Raw genomic sequence first — 19998 nt, 5'->3', positions numbered from 1 at the left:
TGCCCATAACAGTTTTTCCTCCATTTCAACTTGGAGAATCTGATGACTATGTGTCTTGGAGTTGATTTTCTCATGGTGTAATTTAATGGTGTTCTCTGTATTTCCTGAGTTTGCATGTTGGCCTGTCTTGCTAGGTTGAGGAAGTTCTCCTGGATAACATACTGAAGTGTGTTTTTCAGCTTGTTTCCATTCTCCCAATTTCCTCTGATACTCCAGTCAATCTTAGGTTTAGTCTTTTTTTGAAGTTTCATATTTTTTGAAGGCTTTGTTCATTCCTTTTCTTTCTCTGTTCTTGTCTGCATGTCTTATTTAAGTAAGGTGGTCTTCAAACTCTTATATCCTTTCTTCTGCTTCGTTAATTCAGCTGTTGATACTTGTGTATGCTTCATGAAGTTCTCATGCTGTGTTTTTTAGTTCCATCAGTTCATTTATGTTCCTCTCTAAACTGGTTATTCTAGTTAGCAATTCCTCTGACCTTTTATGAAGGTTCTTAGCTTCTTTGCATTGGGTTAAAACATGCTCCTTTAGCTAATCATAGTTTTTTATTAACCATCTTCTGAAGGCTACTTCTGTCAATTTGTCCATCTGATCCTCTGTGCCAGTTCTGTGCCCTTGATGGAGAGACACTGTGATCATTTGGAGGAGAAGGGGCTCTCTGGGCTTTTGGGTTTTCAGCATTGTTTCATTGATTCCGTCTCATATTTGTGAGTTTGTCTAGTTTCAGTCTTTGAAGCTGCTGACCCTTGGATGAGGTTTTTGTGGGGGCCTTCTGTTGTTGCTGTTGTTGATGCTATTGTTGCCACTTTTGGCTTGTTTTTCTTTCAAAAGTCAGGTCCCTCTTCTGTAGGGCTGCTGCAGTATACTGGGGGTTCACTTCAGACCCTATTCATATGATTTGCTCCTGTGCATGGAGATGTCACTGAAGAAGGCTGGAAAGCAGTCAAGACTGGTGCCTGCTCCTTCTACTGGGACCTCTGACCTTGAGGGGCACCAACGTGGTGCCAGTAGGGTTACTCTTCTATAGGGGGTCTGACAACCCCTCTTGGAAGGTCTCACCTGGTTGGGTGGCATGGGGAGTAGGACTTGTTTAATGAAGCACTTTGTTCCTCGGTAGAGAAGGTGTGTTTTACTGGGGGAACCCATTCATCTGGGCTGTTCAGATACCTCAGAACTACCAGGAGGAGAGGCTAAGTCTGCTGCTCCGCAGAGACTGCGACCGCCCTGGGGGCTCAGGCCCACAGAGATCCGGGTTCTGTCCCTGAGTCTCTGGCTGGAGTTATTAGAGATGCTACAGGGAAGCCCTGTCCACTGAGGAGGATGGGTGAGGATTAGACCTAAAGAGGCACGCTGGCCACAGACTGCCACAGCCAATGTGTTGGGCAGTGGGGACAAGTCTTGGGAACAAGCCTTCCAGCCTTCCTGGCTCCAGCACAGGGAAAGAGCAGCCTGGAGCTATAGAAATGGCTGCTGCCCTTACCCCGAGCTCAGCATGGTAAGCAGTTGCAGTTCCAGAGCTGGGTTGCTGCCCCTCCCGCAAGGAGCTCAAATGGCTTAGCAGGCAGCCTCAGCCAGTGCTGGTCGCCCCTCCCTGGGGAGTTAGGTAGGCTTAAGCAGATTCCAGCGGAAAGGCTCTAAGAATCTGCCTGTTCCATGGTTGGGATGCTAGGCCCCTGAGGCGTGGGTGGGTTCACAAGTGGGATCCATAGGTTGCACAGTTTCCCCAGCTGGGATGCATGCTCACTCACTGCCTCCCTTGGCTGGGGGGAGGAGGTTCCCCTTCCCTATGTGGCTCTCGGGTGGACTGCTGCACCACACCGCTCTTCCTTCTCTCCGTGGGTTATGCCAGCCTTCTAGTCAATTTTGATGAAAGAACCTGGATACCTTGGTTGCGGCTGAAGGATTCACTTGCTTCTTATGGCTTTTTTCAATGGGAACCTCCAAATGCCGCTGCTTCAAGTCGGCCATCTTGCGCACCTCATTATTAGATTCTAGCTCTGTTCATTGTTTTTGAGGTTTCGTTACCCACCTATAAACTGACCTGAATCCTGAATTCTTCTCATTTCCTCCAATATCTGTGTGTGACCCTTCACACTCACATCTCCAGTTTTCTGCACTTTTCTGACTTGGAATCACTAAAAACGAAAACTACCTTTATTATTGGAGCCCTTACAAACTGAAGCCGAACAACTTCATGTAAATCTCAAGAGAAAACGTTTGTGCCCAATGTACAAGATACTCAGAGAGTTCACCAAAGCACCTGGTGCTATAACCAGGGACATCGTAACTGCAAGCCAGAAAAAATAGGCTTTAAGCTCAGATCTGGAAATCTTTTCAACTAACTGCCCTCTGAACTCAGAGAAAAAAAAAATCATTTTTTCTAGCCATCAACTTTTGTTTTTCTTTGGTTATTTTAGTTGATTTGGCGTAAGTTGACTTTGAGTCAAAAATTGAACCTCTGTAATCAAGAATTATGACCAATTATTGGATACAGTTTTGCTAGTAGTTATTCTAGTAGTCTCTGGAGTGCAGTGCCTCCTCTCATGAATCTTAATGCTTGCTTGCAGCTATCCCCCACACAGTTGATCTAATTCTATAATTAGAACAAGATTGAGAGTAACAGAAAAGATCAACCATGGATCCTGAAATTGTGATTTAAATATTTCACTCTGAGACTAAATAAAAAACTGCAGCATCATGACGACTGAGAGTGGCACAAATGCCCTAAATTTTGATCAAACTGCTCGGTATCACTGGGAATCTGGCAAAAGGTGGAAACTGTTAAAGAAAACATGGCAGGCCCAAAGCGAGTCATTCATAATATAAATCCACATGACCATCTACACTTAAGTTGTTTACTTGTAAGGTCTGGCCTTCTGAGAAATCAAGGAAAACATGACAGCCAAATCCCTAAATGGTCCAGTTTTCAGAATAAATAGGGGATTCTCAGCAACCAATCCAAAGGTGCCCAGTCAACCTGAGCCAAATAATGACGTTCCCTCTGTTTTATCCCGTACAAGCAGAGTGATCTCATGTTAAACAATCCACGTTTTTTGCACTATGCTTCTTCCTTGTTTCTGATAAAGCTGCCTTACAAAAGGTGACTTTTCTGCCATGCCTGGAACTCCTATTTTGAAGACTGGATGATGCCTTGTTCATTTAATTGCTGATAAAAGCCAATTCGAACTCTGAAACTCAGTTAGTTGAAATGTTGTCCTTTAGCATAATTAATTTTGGGGACAGAAATAAGAATCAAAGTGAAAATAAGACTAGACTGAAAAGATACTAGGAGTGGTACTGGGATTAGTAAATACACATGACCCTTTTAAGGAGCGTTATAAGTGAAAGCAAAACATTGACATATTAGCTGGAGAGAAGGAAGATTATCTTTGTTTATTTGTTTTGTTTTGTTTTTAATATGGGAGAATACTTATTTAATGATGGCCAAGAACTAATAAGAATTGATGTGGACAAGAATTGTTAGAGCCACATCCTTAAGGAGCTGAGTGTGAATGTGCACATTTGGAATTCTAGTGTTAGACTGGAGCACCAACTCATTCGTGGTAATGGCAAGGAAAACAGAGTACATGTTTAAATATCCAGGCTAAGTGCTTGAGAAAGTGACAAGAGTTTGTGGATGTTCTCTTCTGATTTCTTTTATCAGCGAAATATGAATCAGCAAGGCAAGACAGTGGAGAGCATAATGACGTTTCAGGATTTATGGAACTAAAGTGAGAACATGCCTTATCATTGTTTGCTTTATTGCAGTTGTGAACAAATTATTTGTCAACTTGTATTTAACCAGGTTTGAGGTTTTTCCAGAGAGGAAACTAAAGGGAAAATGGCAAGGGAGTTGCAGGTGTTTGTAGGGGAATGACAGTAATCATGAAACCAGAGGATATGTGATTTTCAATGGAAGAACTGAGTACATGGAAAGGGACAATGCAAAAATAGTAGAATTGATGGATAAATGTCTTGGTGGCATAAAATATTAAAGTCTGGAAATGGGAAAGAGAAATATAAGAGGGAGTATTCAAAGATTGAGAGGCTTGAATATAAGAGTAGGGAAGAGTAATGTGATAGTAATCCTCAAGTGTAATATATAATGATAAAAGTCAGTGGCTGAGGCAGGTTGATGAACAACACTATTGAAGTAGAGAAATCAGGGAATTAAAAGGTAAAGACACTGGAAGAAATACTTATGTTGACATTAAAATTATAAAAAATTATGATATGAGTATTATTAAAATATGGGACAGTCGTCAAAATGCTAAACACTGCAATAAAAAATAAGTATGGTAAAATTTAAAAATAGCTTCTTTTTTTTGCTTCTGAATGCATGGTATTTTGCATTCTGGTAAATTGCATATCTTTACATGTCTTGCTTAAAGTACTTGCAGTATCTTAGAGTATACTTCTTCTCTACTCCTTGAATTTGAGATGTGTGGAGCAATCATGATTGTCTTAGTCCATTCAGGTTGCTATAACAAAAATATCACAAGCTGAGTAGCTTATTTTAAAAAACATTTATTTCTCACAACTCTGGAGGTTGGAACATTCAAGATTAAGACCCTGGTAGATCTGGTGTCTGATGAGGGCTCATTTCCTCATAGATGGTACCTTCTAGCTGTGTCTTCATAGAGTGAAAGGGGCAAACAAACCTTTTTAGACTTGTTTTACAAAGACATCAATCCCATTCATGAGGGCTTTGACCTCATGACCTAATCACCTCTCAAAGATCCCCCCTCTTAATACCATCACATTGGGGATTAGGTTTTGATAGGCACAGGAGGCAGTCAAATGCCTAGGCAGATAGGCATGGGTCAAGAAAAATGACTAGGGGATCTAAAGGTGACTATGACAAGGAGTAGAATGTTTTATAAAAAATATCTAGTTTACAAAGACAATGAAAAGCAAATTCACAGAAATAAACTTAGAACATATAGTGAGACTCCTGAAATGGTAAAAACGATAAGTTCTGCAAATCCTTTGCACAATAAACAAAGATAAAACAAGACAAAATTGTCAAAAATCATTTCAAGACTCTGTAAAATGACCAAAGGAATACAAAACTTTAAGACTAATTGATTAAAGAAAAACTATTAATGCTATGGTAAAATAATAATAATAATAATAATAATAATAATAATAATGGGAATCTGTGGCATTTTAACTGAGCTGTTCCCATCCTCATCGCTAGCTCTAGCCTGTGGCAATTCTACCATAACAGCTCAATCCAGGAATCTAATGGCTTCCCTATTAAAGTATAATGACATGATTTGAAGCTGACAGGTGCGAGTCCACATGCTCAGGTACATTGTCAAAAACAATAGTCATCTGTGGCAAATGAATAGGGAAGGCCAACATCACGTCTAAACATAGATTGTGAAACTGATGATTTTAAGCAACAGACCAGAAGATTAGCCAGAAACATAACATGAAATTGTGAACAATACAACAGCCATAATGGTCTCAAAAGCACCCATATAGTCATGGTAGTCAGGAATATTCCATGTATATACAAGGTAGCATCCATGCTCAGGGGAAATCGGAAAGGGCCAAGCTATGCACAAATTCATGGCTGACTCACTGGTAGAGGAGATGGGAGTAAGTCCTACAGAAAGTAAAGTTTGCCTGAGTGAAAACTGCCTGGATATTGAATACTTGTTCCAATGCAAATGCAAATCCATTGACAAAGAGTGGAAGCCTTATTTTCTCAAGTTGTTGGAACGTTGACTCTGACCAGTCACTGACTGACCACTAAGATATGCCAACCCAAGGACAACCACTAGGAATCCAGGCTCAACAAATGAAAACGGGGTTAAAAAAAAATGCAAAGACCTCAGTGATGACACACTGCTAAAGAGGCAGAATCTTCAGAATTGCTCCAGCAAAGCACTAAACAAACAAACAATGGAAGAACAGAAACGACGATTTCAGAATTCAGAATTGCCCAACTGTATTATATTAAAAATGTCCAGTTTTCAACAAAGTATGACACATAATAAAAACAAAACGGTTATATATAATATATTGTGTTATAAATATTATAATATTATAAATATATTATATATAAATATATATATAATGCAGGTAATATAAACTGTGTTCTAGTGTTTTGTGGGAAGTAAAACTTGTGAGTGATAAAATAAGATATTTAATTGAGAAGATTACCAAGAAAATGTTAGAGCACTGAGTGGCATGGTGCCTCCTGACTGTTACCTTGAAATGCAAAATGATAGAGATAAATTCAAGAGAAACTGTAAAGCAAAGAGGAACCAAAAGTTGAAGATTTGGAGATTTCCTGTCTATCTTTGTTGTAAAGATTGTTCTGAGGAGAACACTGAGAAAATGGCTGCACAATCATTTGATAAAAACCTTATGGGATTATATGAGTGAAAACACGGCCTATTTTAACTGAAGGGGATACAGACAGGACACAATGAAGGAGGGCCGCCAGATTTTTTATATTTGACAGGATGGAACGATAGATCTGAAATGAGCTGAAAATGAGCACTATTATTCAAGAAGAGGAAAAGATAGCCTGAAGGTGATTCAGAGATGATCAGAGCCACTGCCTTAATTTCCACAGTTTGGATGGCCTCTGCCTGTAGCCTTGCTGGCAGGACCGCCCAATGACCCCAACCATGGAAGTGACACTGCTCTCCCAGTAGACCTGGAAAAGTGGCACCAAGCCAAAGAGTATTATTCTTGAAGCTTACAATCTAAATAAATTTGTCTTGCTAGACTTTCAGACTTGCTTGGAAGCCATGGCCCTTTGCTTCTTTCCTGTTTCTCCCTATGGAACACAAAGTTCTCCTTATCAGGTTTCATAGCTGGAGAAGAATTTTACCTCAGTATGAATTGTACATCCCATGACAGATTGAGATGATATTTAGATGAGACTTTGGACTTTAAATGTTAGAGTTGGAGCTGTTAGGATGTAATGAGCACATTTTGTTTGTGAGAAGGACATGAATATGGGGAAGTGAGGGATGGAGTGCTATGGAGTAAATAATCTTTCTCCAAAATTTCGTATTTTGAAACCCTGATCCCCATTGTGACAGTATTTGGAAATGGTATCTTTGGGATATCATAAGGTTTCCATGAGGTCATGGGGTGGGCCCCTCATTATGAGATTAGTGCCCTTATGGGAAGAGATACTAGAGAGCTTGCTTTTTGGTGGCCATCTGTAGGCTAGGAAGAGAGCCCTCTCCAGAATGTAACCATGCTGCTACTCTGATCTCATATTTCCAACATCCAGAATAAATATAGTGCACTATATATACAAAGGAAACCTAAGAAAAACGTTAGCAAGCTGAAGTCGAAACATATAAAAATGATTATGCATCATGATCAAGTGGAATTTTAATGTCAGACACTTAATATAATGACCAAAAATTCCCACAGTCATCTGAACAGACACAGAATATACATTTCACAAAACTCAACACCTACTCATGAGAAAAACAACAATAACAACAACACTGCAGCTAATATTTATTACCACATTAAATGGTGAGTCTATGACTTTCCTACAAACATTAAAACTACAACACTTCTCTCAACTTACATTTAAACATTGTCCTGGAGATTCCAGCAAAGGTAATATTGCCAGAAAATAAATAAAAAGGCTTCACACTGGAAAAGCTAAAACAAAGTTATGTTTTATCACAAAATGATCCTGTATGCAGAAAGTCTTAAGGAATACACGCAAACACACACACACACAGAGAATTACAAGTAATAAACATTTTTCGCAAAAATCACAAGATACAAGATCAGATAACTTTTTTTACACTAAACAATCAAAATGAAAATATGAAAAGTAATCATATTAGAAACAAGATTAGGAAATAGGAATAGATTTAACAAAAAGCAAAAGACTCATATACTGAAAAACTACCAAATATTGCTGAGAGAAATCAAAGAAGATCTAAATAGTGGGGTGGACATATGATGATCATGGATTAGAGTATTCAAAATTGTTAAAATAAATATCCTTTCCAAATTGATCTATAGAATTAACACAGTATCTATCAAAATATAATCATCCTTTTTGCAGAAATGGATAAGGTAGTCTTAAATGGAAATTCAAAAGACACAGAATTGCTAAATATTTTTTAAAAAATAAAAAAAGTTGGCCAGGTATGGTGGCTCATGCCTGTGATCCCAGCACTTTGGGAGGCCGAGGCAGGCAGATCACGAGGTCAAGAGATCGAGACCATCCTGGCCAACGTGGTGAAACCCCATCTCTACTAAAAATACAAAAATTAGCTGGGTGTGGTGTTGTGTGCCTGTAGTCCCAGCTACTTGGGAGGCTAAGGCAGAAGGATCTCTTGAACCCAGGAGGCAGAGGTTGCAGTGAGCCGAGATTGTGCCACTGCACTCCAGACTGGTGACAGAATGAGACTCTGTCTCAAAAATAAAATAAAATAAAATGAAGTAAAATAAAATAAAATAAAATAAAAGTTGTAGGAGAGGATGTGAAGAAATAGGAATGCTTTTACACTGTTGGTGGGAGTGTAAATTGGATCAACCATTATGGAAGACAGTGTGGCGATTCCTCAAGGATCTAGAACTAGAATTACCATTTGACCCAGCAATCCCATTACTGGGTATATACCCAAAGGATTATAAATCATGCACACATATGTTTATTGCGGCACTATTCACAATAGCAAAGACTTGGTACAAACCCAAATGTCCATCAATGATAGACTGGATTAAGAAAATGTGGCACGTATACACCGTGGAATACTATGCAGCCATAAAAAAGGATGAGTTCATATCCTTTGCAGGGACATGGATGAAGCTGGAAACCATCCTTGTGAACAAACTATCACAAGGACAGAAAACCAAACACTGCATGTTCTCACTCATAGATGAGAACTGAACAATGAGATCACTTGGACCCAGGGAGGGGAACATCACACACTAGGGCTTGTCGGGGGGTCGGGGGCTGGGGGAGGGACAGCATTAGGAGAAATACCTAATGTAAATGATGACATAATGGGTCCAGTAAACCAACATGGCACATGTATACCTATATATCAAACCTGCACATTGTGCCCATATATCCCAGAACTTAAAGTAGAATTAAAAAAAAAAAGTTGTAAGACTTAGATTTCCTGATTTCAAAAATTTCTGTAAATCTAGAATATTCAAGTGATGATATTCAAGTACGGGTGCTTTGATAGACATACTGATCAGTGAAAATAGAATTCAGAATCCAGAAATAAATGCTCAATAAGTATTGATAACCAGTTTGTTATGGACAAAGGTGCAAGGCATTTCCCTGGGGAAATGATAACATTTTGAACAACTGGTCTTGTTCTAATTAGTTTTACACATGGAAAATGATTAATTTAGAACCATATTTCACACTATACACAATAATTACATGGGACTTATGCCTTTATATTTGCAAATATTTCCTAGTAAAAATTTTCTAGTAAAAATATTTGCAAATATTTTAAGTTGAAAAATCTGTGTATACAATATATGAGGGACATTTATATTTTAATATTAAGGCAAGCAATAAGATTAAGAAATAGGCAAAATATTTGAATAGACATTTCACAAAAGAACATAGATCTATGGTTAATACACATATGAAAAGATGCTCAGAATTGTGAGTCATTAGAGATATATAAATTAAAACCACAATGTGATAGCAGTCAATGTCCACTAGAATGATTATAAACAAAGGGACAAAAACAAGTATTAGCAAAGATGTAAAGTGATTAAAACTCTCATATATTGCTGTTGGTAACAGAAAATGGTAGAGCCACTTGCAAAGTATTTTGTTCACTGTGTGCAAGTCGCCCCACAGCAAAGAACCTGGTAAGACAATACAGCCCTCCTTTTAAATATGAAACGACTGGACATTTGAATAAAATGTTTAACATTAAATGTAGGTGCTGAAAAGAAGGGTATAATACTGAAAAGGTCTATGTTCAGAGCTGATGTACTGAAATAAAATTTTAATATTGTCTTCAGGGAGGCAAAGAAGATTTTGCATGCATGAAACAAGAATAGAAAGTTCAGGAATGAATATAGAGAAACACAATGCAAAACTCCAAAACACATTAAGAAAACATATATTTTTCATGATAAAGTTGGAAATTTGCCTACAAAATAGAGGGGAAAATGGAAAAAAAAGAAAATAAAGTTATAATAGGAGTTCTTAATTTCAAATAATTATAATTTAATTTCGTGAGGAAATCTTGAAAGACATAACATTTTGAATGATTAAAAGTAAACTTATTGGCCGGGTGCAGTGGCTCACACCTGTAATCCCAGCACTTTGAGAGGATGAAGTGGGTGGATCACCTGAGGTCAGGAGCTCAAGACCAGCCTGGCCAACATGGTGAAACCTTGTCTCTACAAAAATACAAAAAAAAAAAAAATTAGCCAGGCATGATGACAGGTGCCTGTACTCCCAGCTACTAGGGAGGCTGAAGTAGGAGAATCGCTTGAACCTGGGAAGCAGAGGTTGCAGCAAGCCAAGATCATGCCATTGCACTCCAGTCTGTGCAACAAAGTGGGACTCCATCTCAAAAAAGTAAATACATAAAAATAAAATAAAAAAATAAATAATAAACGTTTTGATCACTTATTTTACCCAAGTTTACCACATTTATCATTAAAATACTTTATCACCACCTTTCATCCCCAGTATAAGCCATTATTTTCCTGTCTACCAAAAAACTGTACAGATGGGAAACTTTTATTTCTTTTTAAATAATATCCAAAATGTCAAGCATTATTTTTAAAATTCAATACAGTTCTAGAACACATACAAGTTTCTATAATAATTCTAAAACTATTTGTAAACTATTATAGAGGTAGCAATTATTTTCTTTACATCGCTATTCATAAAATTAAACACTATATAAAATTTTATTCTCAATTTACTCCTGATACTAATAATTTAAAGTGCATTAACATAGAGCTAAGGCAAAATCATCATTAATTCATTTCTGTTAAAAATTTATTCCAAATTATTATTACAATCCCTCATTGCAAATATTAAATGACATAAATAAATCAGAATATACTTACCAATTGTTTTTCAACTACAACATGCATTTCTATATACTTTGCAAAATCTTTCTGGGGCTGAAAAAATCCACAAATTTTACATCAAAATTACAGAATTACTTAAGTATTTTTAGTGCATATCACTACTATTAATGAACTAAATATTAAAAAAAACACAGTTTTGCATATAGAAATAAAACCAGATAATATAAGCAACACTAGATGTCACAAAATCTTTTTCATCTATTTGTGACTTTTCTGACCCTAATCAATTATTTAATATACTTAGGAAACAACTTTCCTCTATCTTCCATTCTCCATATTTTCTTTGGTTCCAAGCTATTCATATTATTCTCTCTTTTACCAGGCCTGCCTTACAAGAGCTCCTGAAGGAAGCACTAAACATGGAAAGGAACAACTGGTACCAGCCACTGCAAAAACATGCCAAATTGTAAAGACTATTGATGCTAGGAAGAAACTGCATAAATTAATGGGAAAAATAACCAGCTAACATCAGAATGACAGGATCAAATTCACACATAACAATATTAACCTTAAATGTAAGTGGGATAAATGCTCCAATTAAAAGACACAGACTGGCAAATTGGATAAAGAGTCAAGACCCATCAGTGTGCTGTATTCAGGAGACCATATCATGTGCAGAGACTCACATAGGCTCAAAATAAAGGATAGAGGAAGATCTATCAAGCAAAAGGAAAACAAAACAAAACAAAAAAGCAGGGGTTGCAATCTAGTCTCTGATAAAACAGACTTTAAACCAACAAAGGTCAAAAGAGACAAAGAAGGCCATTATGTAATGATAAAGAGATCAATTCAACAATCCTATCTTACATATTTACAACAATCCTATCATACATATTTACTATCCTAAATATGTATGCACTCAATACAGGAGCACCCAGATTCATAAAACAAGTCCTTAGAGACCTACAAAGAGACTTAGACTCCCACATAATAATAATGGGAGACTTTCACACCCCACTGTCAACATTAGACAGATCAACATGAGAGAAAGTTAACAAGGATATCCAGGACTTGAACTCAGCTCTATGCCAAGCAGACCTAATAAGACATCTACAGAAATCTCGGTGCCACATCGCACTTATTCCAAAATTGACCACATAGTTGGAAGTAAAGCACTCCTCAGAAAATGTAAAACAGAAATTATAACAAATTGTCTCTCAGACCACAGTACAATCAAACTAGAGCTCAGGATTAAGAAACTCACTCAAAACCACTCAACTACATGGAAACTGAACAACCTGCTCCTGAATGACTACTGGATACATAATGAAATGAAGGCAGAAATAAAGATGTTCTTTAATGAGAACAAAGATACAACATACCAGAATCTCTGGGACACATTTAAAGCAGCGTGTAGAGGGAAATTTTTAGCAATAAATGCACACAAGAGAAAACAGGAAAGATCTAAAATTGACACCCTAACATCACAATTAAAAGAACTAGAGAAGCAAGAGCAAATACATTCAAAAGCTAGCAGAAAGCAAGAAACAACTAAGATCAGAGCAGAACTGAAGGAGATAGAAAACAAAAACCCTTCAAAAAAAATCAATGAATCCAGGAGCTGGTTTTTCGAAAAGATCAACAAAATAGATAGACTGCTAGCAAGACTAATAAAGAAGAAAAGAGAGAAGAATCAAATAGATGCAATAAAAAACGATAAAGGGGATATCACCACCGACCCCACAGAAATACAAACTACCATCAGAGAATACTGTAAACACCTCTACACAAATAAACTAGAAAATCTAGAAGAAATAGATAAATTCCTGGACACATACACCCTACCAAGACTAAACCAGGAAGAAGTTGAATCCCTGAATAGACCAATAACAGGCTCTGAAATTGAGGCAATAATTAATAGCCTACCAACCAAAAAATGTCCAGGACCAGACAGATTCATAGTTGAATCCTACCAGAGGTACAAAGAGGAACTGGTACAATTCCTTCTGAAACTATTCTAATCAATAGAAAAAGGGGGAATCCGTAACTCATTTTATGAGGCCAGCATCATCCTGATACCAAAGCCTGGCAGAGAAACAACAAAAAAGAGATTTTTAGACCAATATCCCTGATGAACATCGATGTGAAAATCCTCAGTAAAATACTGGCAAACCAAATCCAGCAGCACATCAAAAAGTTTATCCACCACAATTAAGTTGGCTTCATCCCTGGGATGCACGACTGGTTCAACATATGCAATTCAATAAATGTAATCCAGCATATAAACAGAACCAAAGACAAAAACCACATGATTATCTCAATAGATGCAGAAAAGGCCTTTGACAAAATTCAACAGCCCTTCATGCTAAAAACTCTCAATAAACTAGGTATTGATGGGACGTATCTTGAAATAATAAGAGCTATTTATGACAAACTCACAGCCAATCTCATATTGAATGGGCAAAAACTGGAAGCATTCCCTTTGAAAACTGGAACAAGACAGGGATACCCTCTCTCACCACTCCTAGTCAACATAGTGTTGGAAGTTCTGGCCAGGGCAATCAGGCAGGAGAAATAAATAAAGAGTACTCATTTAGGAAGAGAGGAAGTCAAATTGTCCCTGTTTGCAGATTACATGATTGTATATTTAGAAAACCCCATTGTCTCAGCCCAAAATCTCCTTAAGCTGATAAACAAATTCAGCAAAATCTTAGGATACAAAATCAATGTGCAAAAATCACAAGCATCCCTAAACACCAATAACAGACAAACAGAAAGCCAAATCATGAGCGAACTCCCATTCACAATTGCTTCAAAGGAAATAAAACACCTAGGAATCCAACTTACAAGGGATATAAAAGACCTCTTCAAGGAGAATTACAAACCACTGCTCAATAAAATAAAAGAGGACACAAACAAATGGAAGAACATTCCATGTTCATGGATAGGAAGAATCAACATCGTGAAAATGGCCATACTGCCCAAGGTAATTCATAGACGCAATACCACCCCCATCAAGCTACCAATGACTTTCTTCACAGAATTGGAAAAAATTACTTTAAAGTTCATATGGAACCAAAAAAGAGCCCACATTGCCAAGACAATCCTAAGCCAAAAGAACAAAGTTGGAGGCATCACGCTACCTGACTTCAAACTATACTACAAGGCTACAGTAACCAAAACAGCATGGTACTGGTACCAAAACAGAGATATAGACCAATGGAACAGAACAGAGTCCTCAGAAATAATACCACACATCTACAACCATCTTATCTTTGACAAACCTGACAAAAACAATAAATGGGGAAAAGATTCCCTATATAATAAATGGTGCTGGGAAAACTGGCTAGCCATATGTAGAAAGCTGAAACTGGATCCCTTCCTTACACCTTGTACAAAAATTAATTCAAGATGGATTAAAGACTTAAATATTAGACCTAAAACCGTAAAAACCCTAGAAGAAAACCTACGCAATACCATTCAGGACATAAGCATGGACAACGACTTCATGACTAAAACACAAAAAGCAATGGCAACAAAAGCCAAAATTGACAAATGGGGCCTAATTAAACTAAAGTGCTTCTGCACAGCAAAAGAAACTACCATCAGAGTGAACAGGCAACTTACAGAATGGGAGAAAATTTTTACCATCTACCCATCTGACAAAGGGGCTAATATCCAAAATCTACACAGAACTTAAACAAATTTACAAGAAAAAATCAAACAACCCCATCAAAAGTACGCAAAGGATATGAACAGACACTTCTCAAAAGAAGACATTTATGCAGCCAACAGACACATGAAAAAACACTTATCATCACTGGCTGTAAGACAAATGCAAGTCAAAACCACAATGAGATACAATCTCACACCAGTTAGAATGGCGATCATTAAAAAGTCAGGAAACAACAGGTGCTGGAGAGGATGTGGAGAAATAGGAACACTTTTACACTCTTTGTGGGACTGTAAACTAATTCAACCATTGTGGAAGACAGTGTGGTGATTCCTCAAGGATCTAGAACTAGAATTACCATTTGACCCAGCCATCCCATTACTGGGTATATACCCAAAGGATTATAAATCATGCTGCTATAAGGACACATGCACAACTATTTTTATTGAGGCACTATTCACAATAGCAAAGACTTGGAACCAACCCAAATGTCCATCAATGATAGCCTGGGTAAAGAAAATGTGGCACATATACACCGTGGAATACTATGCAGCCAAACCAAACACCACATGTTCTCACTCACAGGTGGGAATTGAACAATGAGAACACTTGGACACAGGGTGGGGAACATCACACACTGGGGCCTGTCGTGGTGTTGGGGGTGGGGAGGGATAGCATTAGGAAATATGCCTAATGTAAATGATGAGTTAATGGGTACAGCACACCAACATGGCATGTGTATACATATGTAACAAACCTGCATGTTGTGCACATGTACCCTAGAACTTAAAGTATAATAAAATAAATTAAATAAGTCTATGTAAATAAATGTGTGTGTTGAAAAGGTGGGCAGAAAAAAAAAAAGAAAAGAAAACTACGCAGATGCATGAGAGAATGCCAGGAAATGTGTGTGGCAAAAAGGTGGGCAGATGCCAATTTTAAAAATCCACAGGCCAGGAGTGGTGGCTCACACCTGTAATCCCAGCACTTTGGGAGGCCGAGGTGGGTGGATCACTTGAGGCCAAGAGTTCGAGACCAGCCTGGCCAACATGGTGAAACCCTGTCTCTACTGAAAATACAAAAAATTAGCTGGGCATTGTGGCTAACACCTGTAATCCCAGCTTCTCGGAGGCTGAGGCAGGAGAATCGCTTGAACCTGGGAAGCAGAGGTTGCAGTGAGGCATGATCACACCACTGCACTCCAGTCTGTGTGACAGAATCTCACTGTTTCTTTTTCAAAAAAAAAAAAAAAAAAAAAAATTCCACAAATTCCATGCCATTTTATTAAGACAAAATAGCCCTAGAAGGAGACAAAAGTGCTTACATATATGATATTGAAAGAGGACTCCAAGTTCAGGACAAAGGTTGCCTTGGCCAAATAAAGACTAAGGAATTGGATCTAGCCAGAAATATCAGAGAATACACAGTACTACACTGATCCACTTGCAATATGTATGAATTAAATATTCAGATTTTAAAACGTCAAAGGTCCTTGGTAAAAATATTCAGGAAGTTGGAAGGAAAATGTAGATGACTGATTAATCAATCAATAGATAGAAAGATAGATAGATACTGGGTGTGTGGATGCAGGTGTCTGTGTGTGTTTCAATTGAACAACCAACATGTCCTATATTGCATTATCAACTCAGGAGAAAATTTGGACTGGGATTGAATATCTGTAGGTCACAGTAGGTAAAGCCATAGAACTACATATGTATATATATAAAAGATATATATGTACTATATATATAGTATATGTGATGCTAACAAGCTCAAACATGAGATATAACACAGCAAATATCAATATTTGAAATGTGAATGTATAAGGAAAAGTCAGAAAAAGTAAGAAAGAATGAGAAGCAAGAGACAGCATTATTGCAGAAAATTAGATGACTACAAAGTTCTAGGGAATTTTTACATTCACTCTTTAAAAATGTATCTCAATATTTCAAAAAGCCAATTTAACAATGGATCACCACTGATTATTTGTGGAGACAGAAACTGCATTTTTGTGAAATTAATAGTTAGTGAGATGTCAGGATGGATAGTTCCACTTACTCTAATGTAAAGCTGGTATGTGAAGAAATGGAAAGTGGTAGGTATATAATAGATTCGATTTTATTTTGTTTATTTTAAAATCTATTTTTAGTATTAAGGAGATATGATTATGTTCATATAATGAAGGAACCATAGATGATAATTCAAAATATTACATATAATAAGATGATTAATGGAATAAGGTTATAGGATCTTTCTGTTTAGAATTATGAGAATGGAACTTAAGTGAGAGAAAATAATAGATATTCAAATTTAGGAATTACATTTTTATGTTGGAAGTAGGAGGAGGACAAAATGAGGCTAGCAAATAAAATGAAATAGAAGGTCTAGGAGGGATAGGAATACAGATGGTTGAGAACTGTGATTTCCCCATTGCTCTACATTTTCAGGTGTTTCTTTGAATATGCTTATTTGTTCATATTTTGTAAATGAACTTAATAATCAACTTGGTAAGCACTTCCTGGTAGAAGCTTCTCGGTATTTTGGGAAATGGGGTAGGGAATTATATGAAATTTTTAATCAAAACAAATGAATAACTTTATGACTTTTTAAATACAGCAGAAAGAATACTTAAATGATAATAATTTTTATTTTCAAAAGTGATGACAGCATAAACCAGTATGAGGGAATGAACAGAATGAGAAAATATATGAATTATTTAAAACAATAATGTGAGTAATAATAGTAGTAGTAGTCCTATGAGGTATATGATATGTAAAAATAAAAACATATATGTTTTTATAAACAAAATAAAACCAAAAATATGATAGCACAAAGTAGAATTTCTAAAGTTTTAAATACTTCCACCACAATTAGGTATCACTTCACATATAATAGGATGGCTATAATCAAAATGACTGATGATAAATATTGAAAAAAAAAATGCGCAGGAAGCCAGGTGCAGTGACTCACATCTTTAATCCCAGCAGTTTGGGAGGCTGAGGTGGGTGGATCACCTGAGGTCAGGAGTTCAAGACCAGCCTGGCCAAAATGTTGAAATCCCGTCTCAACTAAAAATGCAAAAAATTAGCCGAGCGTGGTGGTGTGCGCCTGTAATCCCAGGTACTCGGGAGGCTGAGGCAAGAGAATCACTTGAACCTGGGAGGCAGACGTTGCGGTGAGCAGAGATCATGCCATTGCACTCCAGCCTGGGCAACAAGAGTGAAACTATGTCTCAAAAAATAAAAAATAAATAAATAAATAAATAAATAAATAAATAAATGTGGAGGAATTGGAATCCACAGATGTTGCTTCAGGAGATATAAAATTGTCAGCCACCTTGGACAAATAATTTGGCAGCCACTCAAAATGTGAAACACAGAGTCTGTCTATGACCTACCAATTCAAATCTTAGTAACTACCTTGAGAAACAAAAACATATATCCATGTAAAACATATATTAATGTTCCTAGCAATATTATAATATTTAAAAAGTAGAAACAAACAATTCGTTCATTAGCTTATGACTATACGACTTATGAGTGGTATATTTATACCCAGGCATATGTTATTCAGCCATAAACATAAATGAGATACTGATGAACTTTGACCACCTTATAAGTGAAAGAAGTCACAAAAGATATTGTAAGACTCTAGTTACATAAAATATCTTGAATAGGCAAGTCTATATCTAAAACAATAGATTTGTAGTTTCCCAGGAAGGCAGGAGAATGAAGAATGACTGCCATGGTTATAAAGTTTCTTTGTAGGGCACAGAGTCTCTGTCACAACTACTCAACTTTTCCACCATAATATGAAAGTATACATAAACAATATATAGAACAGCAGTAATTGATGTTATTTATACAAACAGGCTGTGGGCCAGATTTGGCCTGAGGGCCATAGTTTGTTTAGACTAACCACTAAAATTATTATGTTGTAAAAATTGTTTTGTATTTATAGAATATATAATAACAAGATATATGAAACAATATATAATGTAAAAGCTCATTAGAGGAGAAAAATAAAAATACTTGATTAATAAAAAAGATGTAACAGCATGATTAAATCCCTGAAAAAAATAAATAGATTAGATAGAAGAAAGAATAAAGGAATAAGGAACATATAAGACAAATAAGAAATGACAAAGTGGTAGATTAAATCTAAATTATATAAGTGTGTGCATTAAAAGTAGATGCAATAAATAACCTTGACAACTAGAAAAGTTGAGCTCATAGAAGTAGAGAGTGACACTGTGGTCATGAGAGGATAGGAAGGGTCAGGGGAGAAGCGGATGGGGAAAGGTTGGCTATTGGTTACAAAAGTACAGCTAGATAGAAAGAGAAAGTTCTAGTGTTCTATAGCACCATAGGGTGACTATAGTTAACAATAATTTATTGTATGTTTTCAAGTAGCTTAAGGAGGGAATTTTGAATGTTCCCAACATAAATAAATGATAAACGTTTAAGGTAATAAATATGCTAATTACCCTGATTTGATCATTACACCTTTTATTCACGTATCAAAATATCATTCTGTATCCCTTAAATAAGTGTGATTATTATCTGTCAGTCAAAAATAAAATTGTCAGATGTCATTTAAAATGTTTAAAACTTAGTAATATGTGCTTTAAAAGAGATACACTTTAATTAAAATATTATTAGCTACTCTGACCACACAAAAAAGAAAATATTTAAATTAATAAAATCAGAAATGAAAAAGAAGATTACTAAAAATCTTACTGATAGTTAAAGACCTACAAGGGAGCCCTACAAACAGCAATATGCCAAGAAATAAATAAATAAAACAGAAAAACCTCTATAGACACACAAATTACCTAAATCGACTCCAAAAAAATTAGAAAATTATAATAGACTTACGAGAGAAAATTTAATTACTAATAAAAATCATTCCCTAAAAATGTCCAATCCCAGATGGATTTTACAGATGTTGAAATAATTAAGCCAATCCTACACAGTCTTCCAGAATAGAAGAGACAACACTTCCCAACTCATTTTGTGAAGTTTGTATCACCCTGATACCAAAGACAGAGAAAAATATCATATGAAAACAATTCCATACAGCAATATTCTTTATAAATATAAACGAAAAAATCTTCAAAATTACGCCAGCAAACTGAACCCAGGAATACGTAAAAGGAATTATGCACTGTAACAAAGAGAGACTGGACACAAAGTTAGTTTAATAATCAAAAGTCAATTAATGCAGAATATCACATTAACAAAATAACGATAAAAATGAAATTATTATCTCAGCAGATGTTGCAGAAAAAAATATCT

The 19998-nt window shown here is 36.4% G+C and overlaps 1 protein-coding gene across 3 annotated transcripts in view; it reads right to left on the bottom strand.

The window, feature by feature from the left end:
• The window catches only part of LOC105476622 (ADAM metallopeptidase domain 2), a 113243-nt gene that overhangs the window by 74177 nt on the left and 19068 nt on the right, over window positions 1-19998 (bottom strand). For all 3 annotated transcript variants that reach the window (XM_071068344.1, XM_071068345.1, XM_071068347.1), the window contains exon 7: window positions 11065-11121. In XM_071068344.1, the coding sequence (XP_070924445.1) occupies window positions 11065-11121 (57 nt within the window). The remainder of the gene's footprint in view (window positions 1-11064; window positions 11122-19998) is intronic.

Source organism: Macaca nemestrina, chromosome 8 (assembly GCF_043159975.1).
Source record: "Macaca nemestrina isolate mMacNem1 chromosome 8, mMacNem.hap1, whole genome shotgun sequence".
NCBI classification, from domain to species: Eukaryota; Metazoa; Chordata; class Mammalia; order Primates; family Cercopithecidae; genus Macaca; species Macaca nemestrina.
This window is presented reverse-complemented; position numbering and strand designations above follow the sequence as displayed.